This window comes from Crocuta crocuta, unplaced genomic scaffold, assembly GCF_008692635.1.
Source record: "Crocuta crocuta isolate KB4526 unplaced genomic scaffold, BGI_CrCroc_1.0 scaffold396, whole genome shotgun sequence".
NCBI classification, from domain to species: domain Eukaryota; kingdom Metazoa; phylum Chordata; class Mammalia; order Carnivora; family Hyaenidae; genus Crocuta; species Crocuta crocuta.
In genome coordinates this window covers 946,359-966,416 of record NW_027533259.1, presented here as the reverse complement: position 1 = coordinate 966,416, position 20,058 = coordinate 946,359, and the positions used below count along the sequence as shown (strand labels likewise).

At 42.0% G+C, this 20,058-nt stretch overlaps 1 protein-coding gene and 1 long non-coding RNA gene across 7 annotated transcripts in view; both read right to left on the bottom strand.

Moving 5' to 3' along the window:
- Window positions 1-8,149, bottom strand: part of SRPK2 (SRSF protein kinase 2) — a 252,628-nt gene extending 244,479 nt beyond the window's left edge. For all 5 annotated transcript variants that reach the window (XR_013330892.1, XR_013330891.1, XM_077746915.1 and 2 more), the window contains exon 1: window positions 7,930-8,149. Coding sequence is in view for 3 of the 5 variants with exons in the window: in XM_077746915.1 (XP_077603041.1) it covers window positions 7,930-8,000 (71 nt within the window). In the remaining 2 variants the exon portion in view is untranslated. The remainder of the gene's footprint in view (window positions 1-7,929) is intronic.
- Window positions 8,150-19,069: 10,920 nt separating this feature from the next.
- LOC144217411 (uncharacterized) overlaps window positions 19,070-20,058 on the bottom strand; it is a 2,736-nt gene continuing 1,747 nt past the window's right edge. For both annotated transcript variants that reach the window (XR_013330903.1, XR_013330904.1), the window contains exons 2-3: window positions 19,296-19,404; window positions 19,070-19,184 (exon numbers count right to left, since the gene is read on the bottom strand). This is a non-coding gene — a long non-coding RNA (uncharacterized LOC144217411). The remainder of the gene's footprint in view (window positions 19,185-19,295; window positions 19,405-20,058) is intronic.

Here is a 20,058-nt window from a genome sequence, read left to right as displayed (position 1 = left end):
CGGCCTGCGCCCCCCTCCCTCTCCAGCCACAGCCTCGTCCCTACGCACCCCGGCCGGTCGCGCCACCCGCCTCTCCATGCGCCCTTCCTTGGCCGGTGCCTCCGCGGGTCTCACACCACCTCTCTTCGCGCGGCCTCTTCTCCCCCTTTGCACCTCTACATCCTTGCATCCCCATGAGCGCCGCTTCCTCCTCTCCGGCGGGTGTGGAAAGGGCAGAGGACCAAGAACGGGGAGACCTGGGTCCTTCACCAGCTGTGTGACCTTGGAGAAGTCATCTTATCTCTCACCTTTACTTACCCCCCCCCAGGATTGTTTGAGTTTAATGAGGGAAAGGATGCAAATTGCATGGAAAGTAGGACGAAGTTTTTGCACTTGAATTAAAGCCCAGCTCAGTCAACACCAAGTGTGTAAGAATTTAACACAACAATCCCACCAAGTAGTTATTGTCTATATCTTACAGTGAGGAGACTGACTCCTAAAGAAGTTGAACAGTTTGCCCAGCGATGATTCAGATGTAGGCCTAGCTGAGTGCAAAGACTTTCCAAAGTACTATTAGGGGGCTCTCATGCTCCCTAATAAAGATGGGACTCAAGGTGATAGCAGGACAGAATGGTAACCAGGGCTCCTTTGTTTAAATAATTATAATGTTTTGGAAAAGTATCCGTCCCGACCACTTACTCTTTCTGTTGGTCCAACTGTACTTTTAACTCCTCAAAGGAGCTAGTCTTATTCTGAAGATGCTAAACCCAACAGAACCGGAAGCACTGCTTAGACACGACGAACCTTTTACTTTCTCAACTTTTTTTTAAGTTTTTACTTTAATCACGTGGTGCTCATCACCACAAGTGCCCCTCTTAATCCCCATCATCTATTTCGTCCATTCTGCTAACCATCAGTTTGTCCTCCGTAGATAAGTACTTTCTCAACTTTTATTTCCGAAACTATCAACCCTACAGAAAAGAGAAAAATATAATGAACACCCATATTAAGCCATATTCATTAATTTTTTTAATGTTTTTTATTTATTTCTGAGAGAGAGAGAAAGAGAGAGAGAAGCATGAGCAGGGGAGGGCCAGAGAAAGGGAGACGCAGAATCTGAAGCGGGCTCCAGGCTCTGAGCTAGCTGTCAGCACAGAGCCCGATGCGGGGCTTGAACCCAAGAACCATGAGATCACAACCTGAGTCAAAGTCAGATGCTTAACAGACTGAGCCACCCAGGCGCCCCCATATTCACTAATTTTTAACACTTCATCACATTTGCTTTTCTTGTATGTGTGCATGTGTAGTTTTCTTTGTTTTGCTTTTGCCGAATCACTCAAGTTTTTGCAGAGAATGTTACCCTCTACCCTTGGTATTTCAGTATTTATTAAGAACAAAGATATTTTACATAAATGAAATTCCATGATCTTAAGAAGAAAATGTAATATTAATATAATGCTACACTCTGTAATATACAGAGGCCATATTCAAATTTTCAAAATGTCCCTTTTAGCTGACTTTTTTCCAATACAAGATACAATAAAGAATCATGCATTACATTTAATTGTCATGTCTTTTTAAACTCCTTTAGTCTAGAATAATCACTGGTTGTTGTTTTTGGGGTTTTTTTTTTTCATTTATAGCGTTGCCTTTTTTTGAAGAATCCAATTCTACTGTTCTGAAGAATGTTTCTCTGTTTCTACTCTGTTCCCTATTAGATTCGAATGAAATAAATTTGTCAGCTACACTATATGGATGATATCCTGTCCATCCTCAGTATGTTGGAGCAGGAGGGAAATGATGTCAGTTTGTTCCATTATTAGTGATGTTACATTGAATCATCTTTCTATGGTAAAGATACCTTCTTTCTTTTGTACTCAGAAAAGCAGTCTATGGGGGCACCTGGGTGGCTCAGTCAGTTGAGTATCCGTCTTGATTTTGGCTCAGGTCATGATCCTAGGATCCTAGGGTCAAGCCCCATGTCAGGCTCTGTGTTGAGCATGGAGCCTGTTTGGATTTATTCTCTCTCTCTCTCTCTCTCTCTCCCCCATGCCCCCTCTGCCCTTCTCAAAAATAAATAAAAAATAAAAGTAGTCTATATAAAAAATGGGTGAAGGACTTGAATATACGTTTCTCCAAAGATATACAAATGGCCAACAAGTACATGAAAAGATGCTCAACAACATTAGAGAAACGCAAAGCAAACCCACAAAAAGATACCACTTCACACATACTAAAATGGCCATATTCCTTTTTTAAATGGCACACAAATGGGGCGCCTGGGTGGCTCAGTCGGTTAAGCGTCCGACTTCGGCTCAGGTCATGGTCTCATGGTTCGTGGGTTTGAGCCCTGTGTCAGGCTCTGTGCCAACATCTCAGAGCCTGGAACCTGCTTCAGATTCTGTGTCTGTCTCTCTGTCTGTCCCTCCCCTCACTCATGCTTGCTCTCTCTCTCTCTCTCTCTCAAAAATAAACATTAAAAACATTTTTTTAAATAAATGGCACATAAATGTTGGCAAAGATAATAGAGATCCTGGAACGCTTGTACCTTGCTGGCAGGAATGTAAAAGGGTGCAATCATTGTGGAACACCGTCCCATAGACCCTCAAAAAGCTAAACAGAATTATCAGCACTTCTACCCCCAGGGAGTAGACATCCAAAATAAACAGGTACTCCAATCCTTGTACACAAACATAGGTGGCAGTACTAATCACAGGAGTCAAAAGGTTAGAAACAATCCAAATACCCATCAGTATATAAATGGATAAACCAATTGTGTTTCAGACATATAATGAAATATTTTTCAGCCCATTAAAAGAATGAAGAAAAAGACAGAAAGAATGAAAAAGAATGATATATGCTACAATGTGGACGAACCTTAAAACATTATGCCAAGTGAAAGAAGTCAGACACAAAAGGTCTGCTTTTTATTGTATGATGCCATTTATATGAAACATCCAGCATAAGCAAATCCACAGAATCCAGATTGATAGTGGCTAGTGGCAGGGTGGAGGAGGGGAAATGAGGAGCAACCAGCTATATGGGTACAAGGTTTTCTTTTGTGGTGATGAAAATGTTTTAGAGCTAAAAAGAAGTGAATGGTACAATTACAATATTGTAAATGTACGATATGCCACCGAATTGTGCACTCTAAAATTGTTAATATGGGGGCACCTGGGTGGCTCAGTCAGTTAAGCATCCAATGTCAGCTCAGGTCATGATCTCATAGTTTGTGGGTTCGAGTCCTGCATTGGGGTCTGTGCAGACAGCTAGCTCAGATCCTGGAGCCTGCTTCAGATTCTGTGTCTCCCTCTCTCTCTCTGCCCCTCCCCCACTCATGTTCTGTCTCTCTCTCTCTCTCTCTCAAAAATAAACATTTAAAAACATTTTTAATTAAAAAATAAAATTGTTAACTTCATGCTATGTGAATTTCATCTCAATTAAAAAAAAATTCTGGAGCACCTGGATGGTTCAGTTGGTTGAGCGTCCGACTTCAGCTCAGGTCATGATGTCACAGATTTGTGGGTTTGAGCCTTGCTTTGGGCTCTGTGCTGACAGCTTGGAACCTGCTTCAGATCCCGTGTCTCCCTCTCTCTTTCTACCCCTCCCTTACTTGTGCATGCACACACACTCTCTCTCAAATTTTAAAAAACATTTTAAAAATTCTGTAAGGGTAGTACTTTGAGACTGAGTGTCCTTCCTCAAGAATCTTTCACATTGTGGGGGCGCCTGGGTGGCTTAGTCGGTTAAGCGTCCGACTTTCGCTTAGGTCATGATCTCGCGGTTCGTGGGTTCGAGCCCCGCGTCAGGCTCTGTGCTGACTGCCAGCTCAGAGCCTGGAGCCTATTTCGGAGTCTGTGTCTCCCTCTCTCTCTGACCCTCCCCTGCTCACGCTGTCTCTCTCTCTCTCTCTTAGAAATAAATAAAAATATTAAAAAAAAAAAAAAGAATCTTTCACACTGTGGGTTAGTGTCCATTGCTGATGCTTGCCTGGATCAATTATTATCACAGTGGTGGTAGCATATCGGTATTATAATTCTATCATTTCACCTGTTTCATCTGTATTAATTAGGTGACAGTCTTCTCTAAGGAAGATCTTTCATTTCTCCTGCCACTCCTTTGTTCTGTTTTCAGCTTGTTTTCTTTTGTTTTGGTATCAATGTTGACAGTAATTACTGTCACTTTGATTTTTGATCTTGAATTGTTCCATATTTGACCACAAAAGACACTTCCAACTTGCAGTGCCCTTTGGACATGTCTCCATCAGTTTTTGAGCTCCTCTTCTGGCATGTTCCAGGAAACCTTATCCTTACTCTAACCTGGCCTCAGAAACAGCAAGTGTCCAGTCTTAGCTCCTTTTAGAAGGTGATTAGAAGCTTTGAAGCCCAAGAAATGTGAGTTTGAAACCAGTTTCTTTTATTATTTTTAACAGCTTTATTGGGATATAATTCACATACGATACAAGTCACCCACTTAAAGGGCAAAATTCAATAGTTATTAGTACATTCACCTGGTTGTGCTGCTATTGCTACCACAATCTAACTTTAAAACATTTTTGTCACCCTGGGGTGCCTGGGTGGCTCAGTCGGTTGGGTATCCGACTTCAGTTCAGGTCATGATCTCACAGTTTGTGGGTTCGAGCCCCACGTCGGGCTCTGTGCTGACAGCTAGCTCAAAGCCTGGAGCCTGTTTCAGATTCTGTGTCTCCCTCTCTCTCTGACCCTCCCCTGCTCACGCTGTCTCTCTCTCTCAGAAATTTAAAAAAAAAAAATTTTTGTCACCCCTAAAAGAAACGCCACATTCATTAGTAGTCACTCCCCGCTTCCCTCAACCTTCCCTGCCCCAGCCCTGGACAGCCACTAATCTCCTTTCTGTCCCTATAGACTTGCCTGTTCCAAACAGATCATATAAATGAAATCATATGATATGTGTCCTTTTGTGACTGGCTTTTTTCACTTAGATCAATATTGAAACCAATTTCTGCTACTTAATTTCTGTGTTAACCTTGGACAAGCTACTAAATTACAACATCTGGAAAATGGTAATCATATTAATACCAATCCTCCTAGGTCAATATGATAATCAAGTAACATAAGTGACTATTCAGTACATGGTAATTATCATTAACATTAGATGGGAGGCACATACCCAATCTCTTTGCTAGATCTTTTGCATTCACTTGTTCAACAAATAATTACCAAATACCTATTACATAGCATTGTTCTAGGTACTGAGTCCACAGCAGTGAAGTAAGCAAACAAAACTCTCCCTGCCCGGACGGAGCTCACATTCTCTTGCCAGAAGCAGAAAATAAACAAAATAAATATGTGAATTATATACTGTGATTACTATATGGCAATACTATTTATGAAAAAAACCCTGAAAAACAAAAAAACACCAACCTTTGAGACTTAAGAAAAGTCTCACTAAGAAGATAACCGTAAAAGACCTCAAGATGATCGTGTCAATGTTTTTACTTCTATAAATTAGGAGAGAAGTATATTTGCCACCTAGAGTATTTGTGAATTGCTTTGAACTTATTGAATTAAAATACACCAACCTAATTATCAATAAACAATTTTACACATACTATTTCAGGTGCTTACAAAAAGAGTGATAGATTACAAGCCTCGTCTCTGCAAATTTAAAAATGAAACATTTTGAGGCACATGGCTGGTGCAGTAGGTACAGATCATGTGACAATCTCAGGGTCGGTATCAAGTTTAAGCCCCACCATGACTGTGGAGCCTACTGAAAAAAATTAAAACAACTAAAAATTTATTTGAATGCATCATCATTTCAAATGACATTTTAAAGGAAATCAGGGGCACTTGGGTGGCTCAGTCCATTGAGCATCCGACTTTGATTTTGGCTCACATCATGATCCAAGGGTCATGGGATGGAGCCCCACATCAGGCTCCATACCTAAGATTCTCTCTCACTCCCTCTGCCCCTCTCCCCTGCTCACTCTCCCAAAAGTACAAAAATTTTAATTTAAAAATAAACAATTTTAAAGGGAAAAAAAGAAACTAAGAAACTATAAGTTTTTGTATACTTCCTTTTAGTTTTTATTCTTTTTTTAAATTTTTAAAAATGTTTATTTATTTTTGAGAGAGAGAGACAGAGCACAAGCAGGGGAGGGGCAGAGAGAGAGGGAGACAGAATCTGAAGCAGGCTCCAGGCTCTGAGCTGTTAGTACAGCTGACATGGGGCTCAAACTCACCAACTGTGAGAGCATGACCTGAGTCAAAGTTGGATGCTTAACTGATTGAGCCACCCTGGCACCCCACTTTTTTTGGGGGTAAGCTTTACACCTAAAGTGGGGCTCAAACTCACAATCTGGAGAGTATAAATTTAATTGTTTTATTCTACCATTATTTATTGCTAATAAATCTAACCATGACAATATTATAATTAAGAAGGGGAAGGATTAGAACTGGATATATTTTTGGGGCGCCTGGGTGGGTCAGTCAGTTGAGCAACCAATTCTTAATTTCCACTAAGGTCATGATCCCAGGGTCATTGGATGAGACCCCACATCCAGTGCTGCGCTGAATGGGGGCCCTACTTAAGATTCTCCTTCTCTCTATGGAGCACCTGGGTGGCTCAGTCAATTAAGCATCTGACTTCAACTCAGGTCAGGATCTCAGTTCATGGCCCTGCATCAGGCTCTGTGCTGATAGCTCAGAGCCTGGAACCTGCTTCAGATTCTGTGTCTTCCTCTCTTTGCCCCTCCCTTGCTCATGCTCTGTCTCTCTCTCTCTCAAAAGAAACATTTATTGGGGCACCTGGGTGGCTTAGTCAGTTAAGCGTCCGACTTTCGCTTAGGTCATGATCTCGCGGTTCGTGGGTTCGAGCCCCACGTCGGGCTCTGTGCTGACTGCCAGCTCAAAGCCTGGAGGCTGTTTCAGAGTCTGTGACCCCCTCTCTCTCTGACCCTCCCCTGCTCATGCTGTCTCTCTCTGTCTTAGAAATAAATAAAACATAAAAAAAAGAGAAACATTTATTTTTTAATTTAAGAAAAGATTCTTCCTCTCCCTCTCTCTGGCTGTGCCCTTCTTGCTTGTGTACACACACACACACACACACACACACACACACACACACACACGCTCTCTTTCTCTCTTTCTCAAAGAGAAAAAAAGGGGAAAAAAAAAGAACTGGATATATTTTGTTCTCTGTGGTGTCCAAAAGAAGTGAAAAGGAAAGTACATATGCATTTTTCTCCAGCCTAGCACAACAGAATTCAAGATGAACATATCATATTAATTTTTACTAAATATAAGAGAAAATTACAGAACGCTGTAAACCCAATTACACACTAATGTTTCTAAGTAGAGCTACTAAATCATACTGTATCTTAGGAGATATATTTAGTATGTCATAGAATTGGAAACAAACTTGAGAGCTCATATAATCCACCTTCGTTCAGGCCTTCAGTGGATGAGAACCTAGCCTCATTCCAAAGGCTCGCCAATGCTTTTACATTTCTAGGAAAGTTTCCTTATATCTCATTTCTACTTTCTAGTATGAAGCTTAAGCCTGTCTCTTATTATTTCATTACAGCATATTTCTCAGTGACATCAGTGCCATTAAAGCAGCAGTCTCACCCAGAAGTTAGTGCCCAGAGTAATAGAGCCAGACTGGCATGATTCAAACCCTAGTTTTATCATTCACCATCTCGGTAACCCTGGGCAAGTTTCTCATGTTCTCTGTGCCTTAGTTTCCTGATCTGAAAAATGGGGATAATATATTAACTACCTTATATATCTGTTGTGAGAATTTAATGAGTTATTTCACATAAAATGCTTAAAGAAGGATCTAATTGTTCAGTGAGTATTAGCTGTACTTATATATATGCACATTAAGACATGCATTGCTAATCTATTGCTGCATGACAGATTTCTCCCAAATTTAGTAACTAAAAACAACAAACGTTTATTATCTCACGATTTCTGTAGTCCAGGACTTAGGGAGCAGTTTGGCTGGAGAGTGAAGTTGTCACTGGAGGCTGCTGTCATCTGGAGGCTGGAGGAAGGCTGAGAGATCTGTTACCAGGATGGCTCACTCACATGGCTGTTAGCAAGAGGCCTCAAATCCTCACTGGCTGTTTCAGGGAGGCCTCACTTCCTCCACCTGATCTTTCCATAGGGCTGGCTTGAGTGTCTGACTTCCCCCCGGAGAGCAAGGAAGAAACTTGACTGCCTTTTGTGACCTACCCTCATAAGTCACAATCCATCATTTTCACCACATTCTATTCATGAGATGTAAGTACAGCACATGCCTCAGAGGAGGGGCAGGAAAGTACTTCTTGAAAGGAAGCCAGACTGTGTGGACATATTCTTTAAACCACCACCAGGGGTCATTCCTTCTTTCTTTTACTGCCTCTGATTTGCAAGTGAGAATCCTTACAGACCTCTCATTTGGCCATTGTATGAACAGTAGACATCAAAGAGAATTTTCAGTCCAACACTCGACTAAAGAAAAGGGAAAGTTGACTAGATTCTCTAGAGAACATCATCAATAGTAATATATCTGTCATAAATAAAATGCCTACTGTATATAAGACTTACATAAGTCAGTTAAAAATGATTCTTGAAGATTTGTCCAAGGCTATATTAGTAGGGATTTAGAATATTGACCAATATGACTGAGCATCTTGGTAGCTCAGTCAGTTAAGCATCTGACTCTTGATTTCAGCTCAAGTCACGATTTCACAGATAATGAGACTGAGCCCCATGCAGCACTCTCTCTCTACCCATCCCCTGCTCACGCTCTCTCTCTCTCAAAATAAAAAAACATAAAAAAAAATAATATTGACCAATATGCCAGCACATATATAAACAGATTTAATGCTCTGGCCGTAATAAACTATGCTGAGCTCTCCCACCGCGGGCTCCATTCCTGTCAAGAATTTGGACGTGAATACAGCCATTATGAATACTTGTTTGTCGAATACATGAACTCTCTGACTGTAAGAATTTTGTTTTCCATTTTATTGTAATTTTATTTAAAAATCCAATATAAAATCTAATGTAAAAACAAACTGAACATGATTTTTCTCATAGTCCAATATGAATTCTGTTCTAGCATAACTCACAATCAGTTCCGAAAGAATGTGTAACTCTGAGTATGAGTACAGAGATAAAATATACTTTATCATTAAAAAAAAAACACTTTATAGTCAGGGCGCTTGGCTGGCTCAGTCAGTGTCACCTCAGGGTCAAGAGTTCAAGTGCCATGTTGGAAGTAGAGACTACTTAAAAATAAAATCTTTTTTAACACCCCCCCTTTTTTTTTAATTGATTTTGAGAGACAGAAAGAGAATCCAAGCAGGGAAGGAGCAGAGAGAGGGGGAGAGAGAGAATCCCAAGCAGCCTCTGCACTGTCAGGGCAGAGCCCAACACAGGGCTTGAACTCCCAAACCATGAGATCATGACCTGAGTGGAAATCAAGAGTCTGACGCTTAACCAACCAAGCCACCCAGGTGCCCCAAAAATAAAATCTTAAAAAAAAAAAAAAAAAAAAAAACCAGCCTGATAGTCTTTGTGATTGTAGTATTCAATTGTATGTGTTTTTTTTTTAACTTTTTATTGTTGCATTTATATACATGTAGAAACACACATAAATCACAAGGGTATAATAAAAACACCTGTGTCACTTGGATGGCTCAGGTGGCTAAGCCTGAGACTTCGGCTTAGGTGATGACCTTGCGGTTGGTGAGTTTGAGCCCCGCATTGGGCTCTCTGCTGTCAGCACTGAGCCTGCTTTGGTTCCTGTCTCCCTCTCTCTCTGCCCCTTCCCCGTTCATGCTTTCTCTCTGTCTCAAAAATACATAAAAACATAAAAAAAATTGTTTTTAATGCCGAACATTCTCATTACCTTATGAAAGCTCCTCTCATTCCTCTTCAGTCACTACTCCCGTCCAGGTAATCTCTATTCTAACTTCTAGCACTGCCGATTAATGTTGCCTGGTTTTTAGGTTTATGGCAATAAAATCATACACTAAGCCTTTGCATCTGGTTTCTTTCGCTTAATATGATGTTTGTGAGACTGAGCTGTGTGTTGCATGTAATACTTTCATTGTTGTATAGAGTTCCATTGTGTGAATACACCACTTGTTTTTTTAAACACTGGCACCCATTATTTACTTTTTTAAAAATGTTTATTTTTAAGTAATCTCTGCAGCCAATGTGGGGCTTGAACTCACAACCTCAAAATCACAAGTCGTACGCTCTACCAACTGAGCCAGCCAGGCGCCCCCACTGGTGACATTTATTAAACTTGCGTCTTGGGGCACCTGGGTGGCTCAGTCAGTTAAACATCCAACTCTTGATTTCTGCTCAGGTCATGATCTTACTGTTTGCAGGTTCAAGCCCCATGTGGGGCTATTGTGCTGATAACGCAGAGCCTCCTTGGGATTCTCTCTCTTGCTCTCTCTCTCTCTCTGCCCAACCCCCCTTACCATGTGCCCTTTCTCTCCCTCTCAAAATAAATAAACATTAAAAAAAAAACTTCTGTGGGGCTATTGTGCTGATAACGCAGAGCCTCCTTGGGATTCTCTCTCTTGCTCTCTCTCTCTCTCTGCCCAACCCCCCTTACCATGTGCCCTTTCTCTCCCTCTCAAAATAAATAAACATTAAAAAAAAAACTTCTGTGGGGCTATTGTGCTGATAACGCAGAGCCTCCTTGGGATTCTCTCTCTTGCTCTCTCTCTCTCTCTGCCCAACCCCCCTTACCATGTGCCCTTTCTCTCCCTCTCAAAATAAATAAACATTAAAAAAAAAATTCTGTGGGGCGCCTGGGTGGCTTAGTCGGTTAAGCGTCCGACTTTCGCTTAGGTCATGATCTCTCAGTTCGTGGGTTCGAGCCCCGCGTCGGGCTCTGTGTTGACTGCCAGCTCAGAGCCTGGAGCCAGTTTCAGTCTGTGACTCCCTCTCTCTCTGACCCTCCCCTGCTCACGCTGTCTCTCTCTCCTAGAAATAAATAAAACATAAAAAAAATATTTTAAAAAAATAAAATTTTTTAATGTTTTATTTATTTCTAAGAGAGAGAGAGAGAGAGACAGCGTGAGCAGGGGAGGGTCAGAGAGAGAGGGAGTCACAGACTGAAACTGGCTCCAGGCTCTGAGCTGGCAGTCAACACAGAGCCCGACGCGGGGCTCGAACCCACGAACTGAGAGATCATGACCTAAGCGAAAGTCGGACGCTTAACCGACTAAGCCACCCAGGCGCCCCTAAAAACCTTAAAAAATTTTATAAAAAAAATAAAAAAACTTCTGTGTCTTAACCCCAAACTTGCCCTTCTCCTCTCAGCCGTGTAATGAGGCAGTTGTGACTCAGCCAACAGGCTACAATTAGTTCTGCCTGTTGGGGGCGCTAGAGGGAGGCTGGAGGCTGGAGGACATGCTCCTCCCTGTTGGCTGGTGGGTCCTGTCACCATCACCTCTGCACAGAGGGAGGTGTTTCCGATGTCAGATTTTACGGTACTCCTCACACCAGCCTCATGGTGTCCTGTTAGAATGAATGTCAACGCCAGACAATACTCCCTCCTCAGACCCCTGGGTCCCAGCTCCCCACACTGAGCTTCTGAGGCACCCCAGCTCTGCACTCTGTTCCTGCGACCGGGAGATGGGGAACATGCATTATCACTGTGTTACCGCCATGTCCCCTTTACCCTTGTTAGCTCTCCAGCACCTGTTCAACCTTACAATGCCTTACATGTTTTTGTTAAAGTAACTGATCTAACTGCAATAAAGAAGTAATTTTGGGGTTGTGTAAGTTGGTTAAGCATCTGACCGGCTCAGTTAGTGATCTCATGGTTTGTGAATTCGAGCCTCACATCGTGCTCTGTGCTGACAGCAAGGGGCCTGCTTGGGATTCTCTCTCTCTCTCTCTCTCTCTCTCTCTCTCTCTCTCAAACTAAATAAGCCTTAGGAAAAAAAAAAGTAGGGGCGCCTGGGTGGCTCAGTCAGTTAAGTGTCCGACTTCGGCTCAGGTCATGATCACACGGTGCCACATCGGGCTCTGTGCTGACAGCTCAGAGCCTGGAGCCTGCTTCTGATTCTGTGTCTCCTTCTCTCTCTGATTCTCCCCTGCTCATGCTGTCTCTCTCTCTCAGAAATAAATAAAACATTTAAAAAAAGGTAATTTTCTGTTTTTCCTCTAGACTCTAATGAATACATGATTCTACCAGTAACAGGTGGTTGAATTGTCTCCTGTTGGGGCTATTATGAGTAACACTGCTATGAATGCCCTTGTCCCTATCTGTTGGTGAATGAATATGTGTATATTCCTAGAGCACAGAATTGCTAAGTCACAGGGTATGTGTATGCTTACTTTTAGCAGGTCCTGCCAAAACATTTTCCAAAGTGCTTGTAGAAATGACTGTATTGATTCTAAGGCATTCCCTGGACCTCACACCTGATTCTCACAACTTTTAAAAGTCAATAAACCCCACACTATTGTAATTTAACCTCTGCCTCAGGATTTTTATGTTGCAATGCTAAAGCAAACTAGACTTTATGTTGCATAAAGATGGACTGTATGTCCTTAATTCCTCTGTGCGTGCCTGGCACATAGTAGGTGATGTTGAATAAATAATATGTATAATAAAAGGAAGTTTAAATCTGTCCTTCTGTACAGTTGAACTAAGGTGCAACAGTAACGTAAATCGAGATCAGCACTGCCCTATCCTAGGACACACTCAGTAACCCGAGAACACATGCACTGGGCAGCTCTAGATAAACAGGCCTCGAGTAGTTCCACAGGCTGATTCTATTGCCCTGTGAGACCTATCTGCTCCTCACGGTCTGCTTAAATGTTCGATACAGGAACAGACCTGACACAACGGTGGCGGCGAGGTATGGGGGGGAGGTGGGAGCTGCTATGGGCTGGGGCAGCCTTGTCTGCAACATCAACAACACTGTTTAAACCCTCCCCCCAGACACCTAGGTGGCTCAGTCAGTTGAGTATTGGACTCATGATTTCAGCTCAGGTCACAATTCCAGAGTCATAGGGTCAAGCCCCGCGTTGGGCTCTGCACTGAGCTTGGAACTTGCTTGGGATTCTCTCTCTTCCCCTGACTTGCATCCCCTGGGTTCTTTTTCTCTCTAAAATAAAAAATTAAAATTAAAAAATACCTGGTACCTGGGTGGCTCAGTCAGTTAGCCGTCCGACTCTTGATTTCGGCTCAAGTTGTGATCTCACAGTTCTTGAGTTTGAGCCCCACATCTGGCTCTCTGCTGTCAGCACAGAGCCGGCTTCAGATCCTCTGTCTCCTTCTCTCTCTGCCCCCCTCACACTCTCTCTGTCTCTCAAAAATAAATAAAAACATCAAAAAAATAAAAATAAACCCTCTCTCAAGAACCCTTATTTTTTTAAAGTAAGGTCTACACCCAAAATGGGGGCTTGAACTCACAACCCCAAGATCAAGAGTCACATGCTCTACCAACTCAGCCAGCTAGGCACCCCCTTTTACAAAAGCCTTTAATGGAAATCCCAAAATGAAAGGAATCTCCTAGGATTTATTCTTACAGTGACCCAGGCTTCAGGATGCTCCTCTCAAACCTCTGTGATGTCTTTTTAAAAATATATTTATTTATTTATTTTGAAAAAGAGAGAGAGGGTGAGCGGGGGAGGAACAGAGGGAAAGGGAGAGAATCTCAAGCAGGCTTCAGAGCCCTCAGGGCTCCAGCCCACAAACCATGAGATCATGACCTGAAAGCAAAATCAATAGTCAGGCATTTAACCAACTGAGCCACTCAGGTACTTCAACGCCTCTGCAATGTCTTAAGAATCAACCTATAGGAGCCCCAGGGCAAACAACCTACATCTGCTGACCCCACCTATAACCTTCACAAGCCAAATTCTTAGGAACCACTGGGTTTCTTAACACCTGCTGGGAACTCAGGGTTCCTGACTTCAGTGGACCATGGAGAAAAAGTAGTAGCTTATAGAAGATGCTAATATCAGAGACTGACCACCACCTAGAACTTCAAACTGCTCAACAAAAATTAGGGCAGGGGAAAGGAGGAGGAGGAGTGAAGGCAACATATACATTTGCTTATAAAATACTTTTTTAAGTTTTATTTATGTAAGTGATCACTACACCCCACATAGGGGTCAAACTCACAACTCCAAGATCAAGAGTCAGATGTTCCAACAACTGAGCCAGGCAGGTGTCCCTATAAAATAATTTTTGTATTCTAGAACAACACAATTTCCAATTGCATATATCTGCTTTTATATAATATAGGATTCTTAGGGTGATATTTTCTGACTTGACAGTACAACCTTATTGAAGTTCCATTAATAATGGAGTCAAAACAATCCATAAAGTGGGTTTTTCGTTTGACAATGGTGAGGAAGCAGATATACCTAACTATGAATTCAAGACAATGGTATTTTTGAATCTCTGCGTACGGAAGGCATGTTTTTGTGGCCCATCTCAGCCAGTGATGTACAGCAAATGGATGTCTCTTCTCATGCACTATTTGTCATCAGAGAGGATGTCAGCATGTTCTGTTGTCATTGTGCAAGGCGTTATAAGAACCTCCTGTTTCTGAGTCCTCAGACACGTCTTCAGTCCTCACTCCTCCATTCTCCCTTCCCCTTCTTGTCTAATGCCAGATTCACAGTCACCTAACACCTGAAGAATCTAATCATCATAAGGTGGGTGTTGCCTCAGTTGTCTATTGCTGCATAGAAAGACAACCTAAAATTAGTAGCTTAAAACAACAATGATCTGTTATTTCTCACAATGCTGTGGGCTCACTAGACAGTTCTTCTGATCTCATCTGGGCTCACTCAGGCTACTGCATCCGTATGATGGGTGAGCAATACCTCTAGGGCCCAAGATGACCCCATCACTGTATGTGAGACCGTGAAGGGACTGGAAGGCTGGGACCTCTCTCTCTCTCTCCGTGAGTCTTTCATCATTAGTTAGTCTATCTGAGCTTTTTTCATGGCAAGTTTCAAGAGAGCAAAGGCACAAGCTGTGGAGGCTCCAGAAATCTCAGATGATATTACTTCCACAATATTCTATCACTTTAAGCAAATCCTAAGGCCAGGTTTATTGCAAGACGCAGTGATACAAAGGGTGTGATTTTAGGGAGGTGTGATTCATCAGGGTCACTTTATAGCAATCTATCATAGGATATGTGTGTGCATGTGTATGTGTTGTGTATAAAATCCAGTTGGACTTCATTAGAAGCATGCTTGGCTATGTACCTAAATCTCTGTAAGGTCAATCTGTCAACAGTTTTGTTTTGTTTTGTTTTGTTGAGCAACCACAAGGAACAAAGTAATAGGCTAGAAATATACATTAAATTTATGTTGCAATTTCTGGCTAAAAAAATGCTTTCAAGTCCATTAAAAAATGTTTCTTCAAATCCACCTTGTGAAATAGGTAATGCGCATAGAGTATAATAAGACATACATTTGGTGTTTGATCTCATTTCCTGGCACAGAGCTTCTAACACTTTTGAGACTTTATGAGTATCAGAAAGGTCCTTATTTTTCCATGCTGAGCCCCTTTAGTTCACAGCTGGCCAACTTAGGGTAAAGCTCCTGTAAAGCCTCAAGATGAGGCTGATCACCAGAAAGACCAAGTGATGAGAGGATTGAAAAGTTTCAGCCCTACCCCTTGGACCTCCTTGGACGGAAGGATTGCTAAAGAACTGCTCAGTTGAAAATAAAAACTTTAGTTTATTTAATTATTTTGAGAGGGAGAGAGAGAGAGAGCATGCACACATGCACATGAGTGGGGCAGAGAGGGAGGGAGACAGAGAATCCCAAGTAGGCTTGGCACTGTCAGTGCAGAGCCCAGCTCAGGACTCAAACTCACAAACCATGATACCATGTCCTGAGCTGAAACCAAGAGTCAAACACTCAACTGACTGAGCCACCCAGGCACTGTGAAGATAAAAACTCTTGGACAATATTCGAACTTCCCAGCTGTTGAAGCATCAAAGCACTGCGAGGGTGTTATGTCCGGAGAGGGTGGGGAAGCCCTGTGCACCCCACCACCAAAACCTCACCCTATGCATCATTTCGGTTCAGCTGCTCCTGAGTTTCAGCCTTTATAATAAACCAGTAAAATGCCCTCCTGAGTTCTATGAGGCTTCCTGGAAAATTATCAAACCTGACAAGTGGGTTGTGGCAACCCTGCTTCTTTATTGCCAGTCAGAAGCCTGGGTGGTCTCTCCAGGACTTGAAACTGGTCCTGAAGCAGGAAGGGAGGCTGCTTTGTAGGGTCCGTGCTAACTCCAGACAGTTACTGTCAGAACTGAAGTAAATTGTTAGTTTTTTAAATTTGTTTTTAAATTAAAATTTTTTAATGTTTATTTATTTTTGAGAGAGAGAAGAGACAGAGCGTGAGCAAGGGAAAGGACCGAAAGAGAGGGAGATACAGAATCCGAAGCAGGGTCTAGGCTCTGAGCTGTCAGCGCAGAGCCTGACTCCAGCTCAAACCCACAAACTGTGAGATCATGACCTGAGCTGAAGTCGGACGCTTAACGGACTGAGCCATCCAGGCGCCCCTAAGTTTCTTTTCAATGTTTATTTCATTTTTGAGAGAGAAAGAGCATGAGTGGGGGAGGGGCAGAGAGAGACGGAGACACAGAATCCGCAGCAGGCTCCAGGCTCTGAGCTGTCAGCGCAGAGCCTGACTCCAGCTCAAACCCACAAACTGTGAGATCATGACCTGAGCCGAAGTTGGACACTTAACTGACTGAGCCACCCAGGTGGCCCTAGAAGTGAATTGTTGAATATCCAGATGGTGTCCTGAGAATTAGAGAACTGGTTGTGGGCTTTGGAAAACACTCCAGAGGTCCCATTTTTGCAGCAGGTAGGAGAGCTAGGACACACACAATATTTTCACTCAACATACACTTTTTTTTTTTCAAATTGGCTCTTCCTCTTTAGAAATAAAACATTATTTCAGAGGCACCTGGGTGGCTCAATCGGTTGATCTCTGACTTCGGCTCAGGTCATGATCTCCTGGTTTGTCAGTTCAAACCCCACATCAGGCTTGTTCCTCTCANNCATCAGGCTTGTTGCTCTCAGCACAGAGCCGGCTGCAGATCCTCTGCCCCCCCCCCCCCCACCCGTTTGCCCCTTCCCCACTTGCACTCCCTCAAAAATAAATAAAACATTAAAAAGAAATAAAAAAGACATTATTTCATAAATCATAAGACATTACCCAAAGCCCTCTTTGTATGTGTAAAAGACTAGAGACCATTACACCTAAAACCAAGAGAGAAAACACGAAGAGGAAAAATTATCGCAAGTAAAAGTTGTGCCACACAATAGGCAGACTCTCCTGCTGTAGCAAAAATTTCTGGAAGGAATCGAAGCTCTTAGAACTCAATCCAAAGTTCCAAGGAGAAGATTGAGTCGACAGTTATATATTTATATACATGCACATATAGTACCACTAGAAATGAGGTATCTAAGCTCTCTGAAAACAAACAAACTGAATACCACGAGAGCAAACTTATCTGCTAATAGCTCCTGACAAGCATTAAAATCAATTTAGAGGAGACAGTGATGCTGGACATGTCCAGAAAATAAGTTATGCTGAGATATATAAAAAACAAAAGATTACTATAACATTTTCAGTGGGATAAAGTCTGAAAAATTGGCCCATATCTTCTAAAAAATACAAATAGGTAGTTCTGTAATGACAAGCTACGGTTAGAATACCTTCCTGCATGTTAACCTCTAAATGCAGTTTGAGAGCCCCAGTCACTTGCAGCACCTTGGACAGAGGATCCGGTGGGGTTTTTTTGTTTGTTTGTTTGTTTGTTTTTGTTTTGTTTTGTTTTTTTCATGAGCCTCACTAGCCTTCTGGAGGCTCTTGTTTAGGAAAGATTCTCTCTGGGTCTATGAAAAGGTTCCACCTCTTCCTCTTGGAGTAAAACCATCTTCTAAATAGTTTTTCTCGGGGTGCCTGGGTGGCTCAGTCAGCTAAGCGTCTGACTTCGGCTCAGGTCATGATCTCATGGCTCATGGGTTGGAGCCCCGCGTCAGGCTCTGTGCTGACAGCTAGCTCAGAACCTGGAGCCTGTTTCAGATTCTGTGTCTCCCTCTCTCTTTGACCCTCCCCTGCTCACACTGTCTCTCTCTCTCAGAAATAAATTTAAAAAACATTAAAAAATTTTTTAAAATAATTTTTCTCCTACATTGTAGTTGAACATGTAGTTCAACTACATAAAATTGTGGTATTACAAATGTAAATATGTAAACCAGGGAAAAAAGGTAAAACTATTAATATCCCTAAGGCACAAGATTACACTATCTTTCATTAAGTAGTCTGCTAACACAGCCCTTCTCGCTACAAATACCTTATGTTACTAACACTATAGCACCCCTGCTTCCCTCATCCCTGCTTCAGTCTTGTGACTACTAATCAGTCTTCTAGAAACTTTCCTCCCATAGCCCTAAGTGAAGAAAAAGCTTACTTGTTCTTATTTCCCTTGAGTCACCCTTACACTTTCCTTCTTCTTTAGTCATGTACCAGATCCAAACCATCTTCCTCTGGTGGCCGTCATCATTGGATGCCTACCCGCTGGCAGAGCGCTATTTTTTTTTTTTTTATTTTTGTGTCTACCATCCCTCAATTATTTGACTATATTTTGACTGATCTAAGCCAGTGGTTCTCAGACTTTTTGGTCTCAGGATCTCTTGACACCCTCAGAAATGACTGAGAACCTCAGAAAACTTTTGTGCTATATATCACTACTTAACATAATAGAAATTAAAACCATGGAAGCCTGGGTGGCTCAGTCGATTAAGTGACTTCAACTTCAACTCACAGTTTGTGAGTTCAAATCCTGCATCAGGCTCTGATGCAACTCGGAACCTGGAGTCTGCTTCGGATTCTGTACCTCCCTCTCTTTGCCCTTCCCCTGCTCATACTCGGTCTCTCTCTCAAAAATAAACATTAAAATTTTTTTAAAAAGAAATTAAAACCAGAAAGACATTTACTTATGAATTTACATTAAAATGATATGCCTACTATGCTAATTTAAATAACATATTTTAATGAAAAGTAACTATATTTTCCAAAATGAAATAATGTTTTACATTATTGCAAATGTCTCTAATGTCTGGCTTGAGAGAAGAGAGAATCTCATCTGCATGTCCATTTAATCCATGGCCGTCCCATGCCACACAGCCTCCAGAGGACTCCACTGTCCACTCCTGAGACAATGAAAAGGAAAAGGGAAAAAATTTAAAACTACCAAAAAGGATTTCCAGTGCTTCCCAGACCACCTATTAGGAGTAACTGGTTTAAGCAAATCATGGAGGTACCTCAGGGGTGAGCATGGACTCGGTTCTCCTCAATGAGACATAGGACCCAGTTCTGAATGTGACAAGAAGGAACCTCTTCTAGATGGCTTTTGGGAATGGTTTCTTTCCCCTTAAAAAGAAAAAAAGGGGCTCTGGTTGGTTCAGTTGGTGGAGTGCATGACTCTTGATCCCTGGGTTCAAACCCCAGGTTTATGCCTCACAGTTGGGTGTAGAGACTACTTAAAAATAAAATCTTTAGGGGCACCTGATTGGTTCAGTCAGTTAAGCATCCAACTCTTGGTTTTGGCTCAGGTCATGATCTTGTGGTTCGTGGGTTTGAGCCCCACATGGGGCTCCATGCTGACAGTGCAGAGCCTGCTTGAGATGCTCTCTCTCTCTCTCTCTCTCTCTCCTTCTCCCACTGCCTCTCCCCCACTTGCGCTCTCTCTCTCCCAAAAATAAACATTAAAAAATAATAAGGGATAGAAATTATTTCAAATAGTCCTTATAATTTTCTTTTCTTTTTAAGTAGGCTTTATGCCCAGTATAGAGCCCAAGACAAAGGTTGAACTCATGACCCTGAGATCAAGACCTGAGCTGAGATCAAGAGTTAAATTTCTGCAACTTAGAGAGAATCCACTTATAAGAAGTGCTCTTTTAGGCTGAATATGTGTTGATTTAATGTTTTCATCTATAAATTTGAGTAGAAGCACTTTGCAACTGATAAGAACTTCTACCTATTCTTTTTTTTTTTTTTTTTTTTTGTTTTTGGTTTTTTAGATTC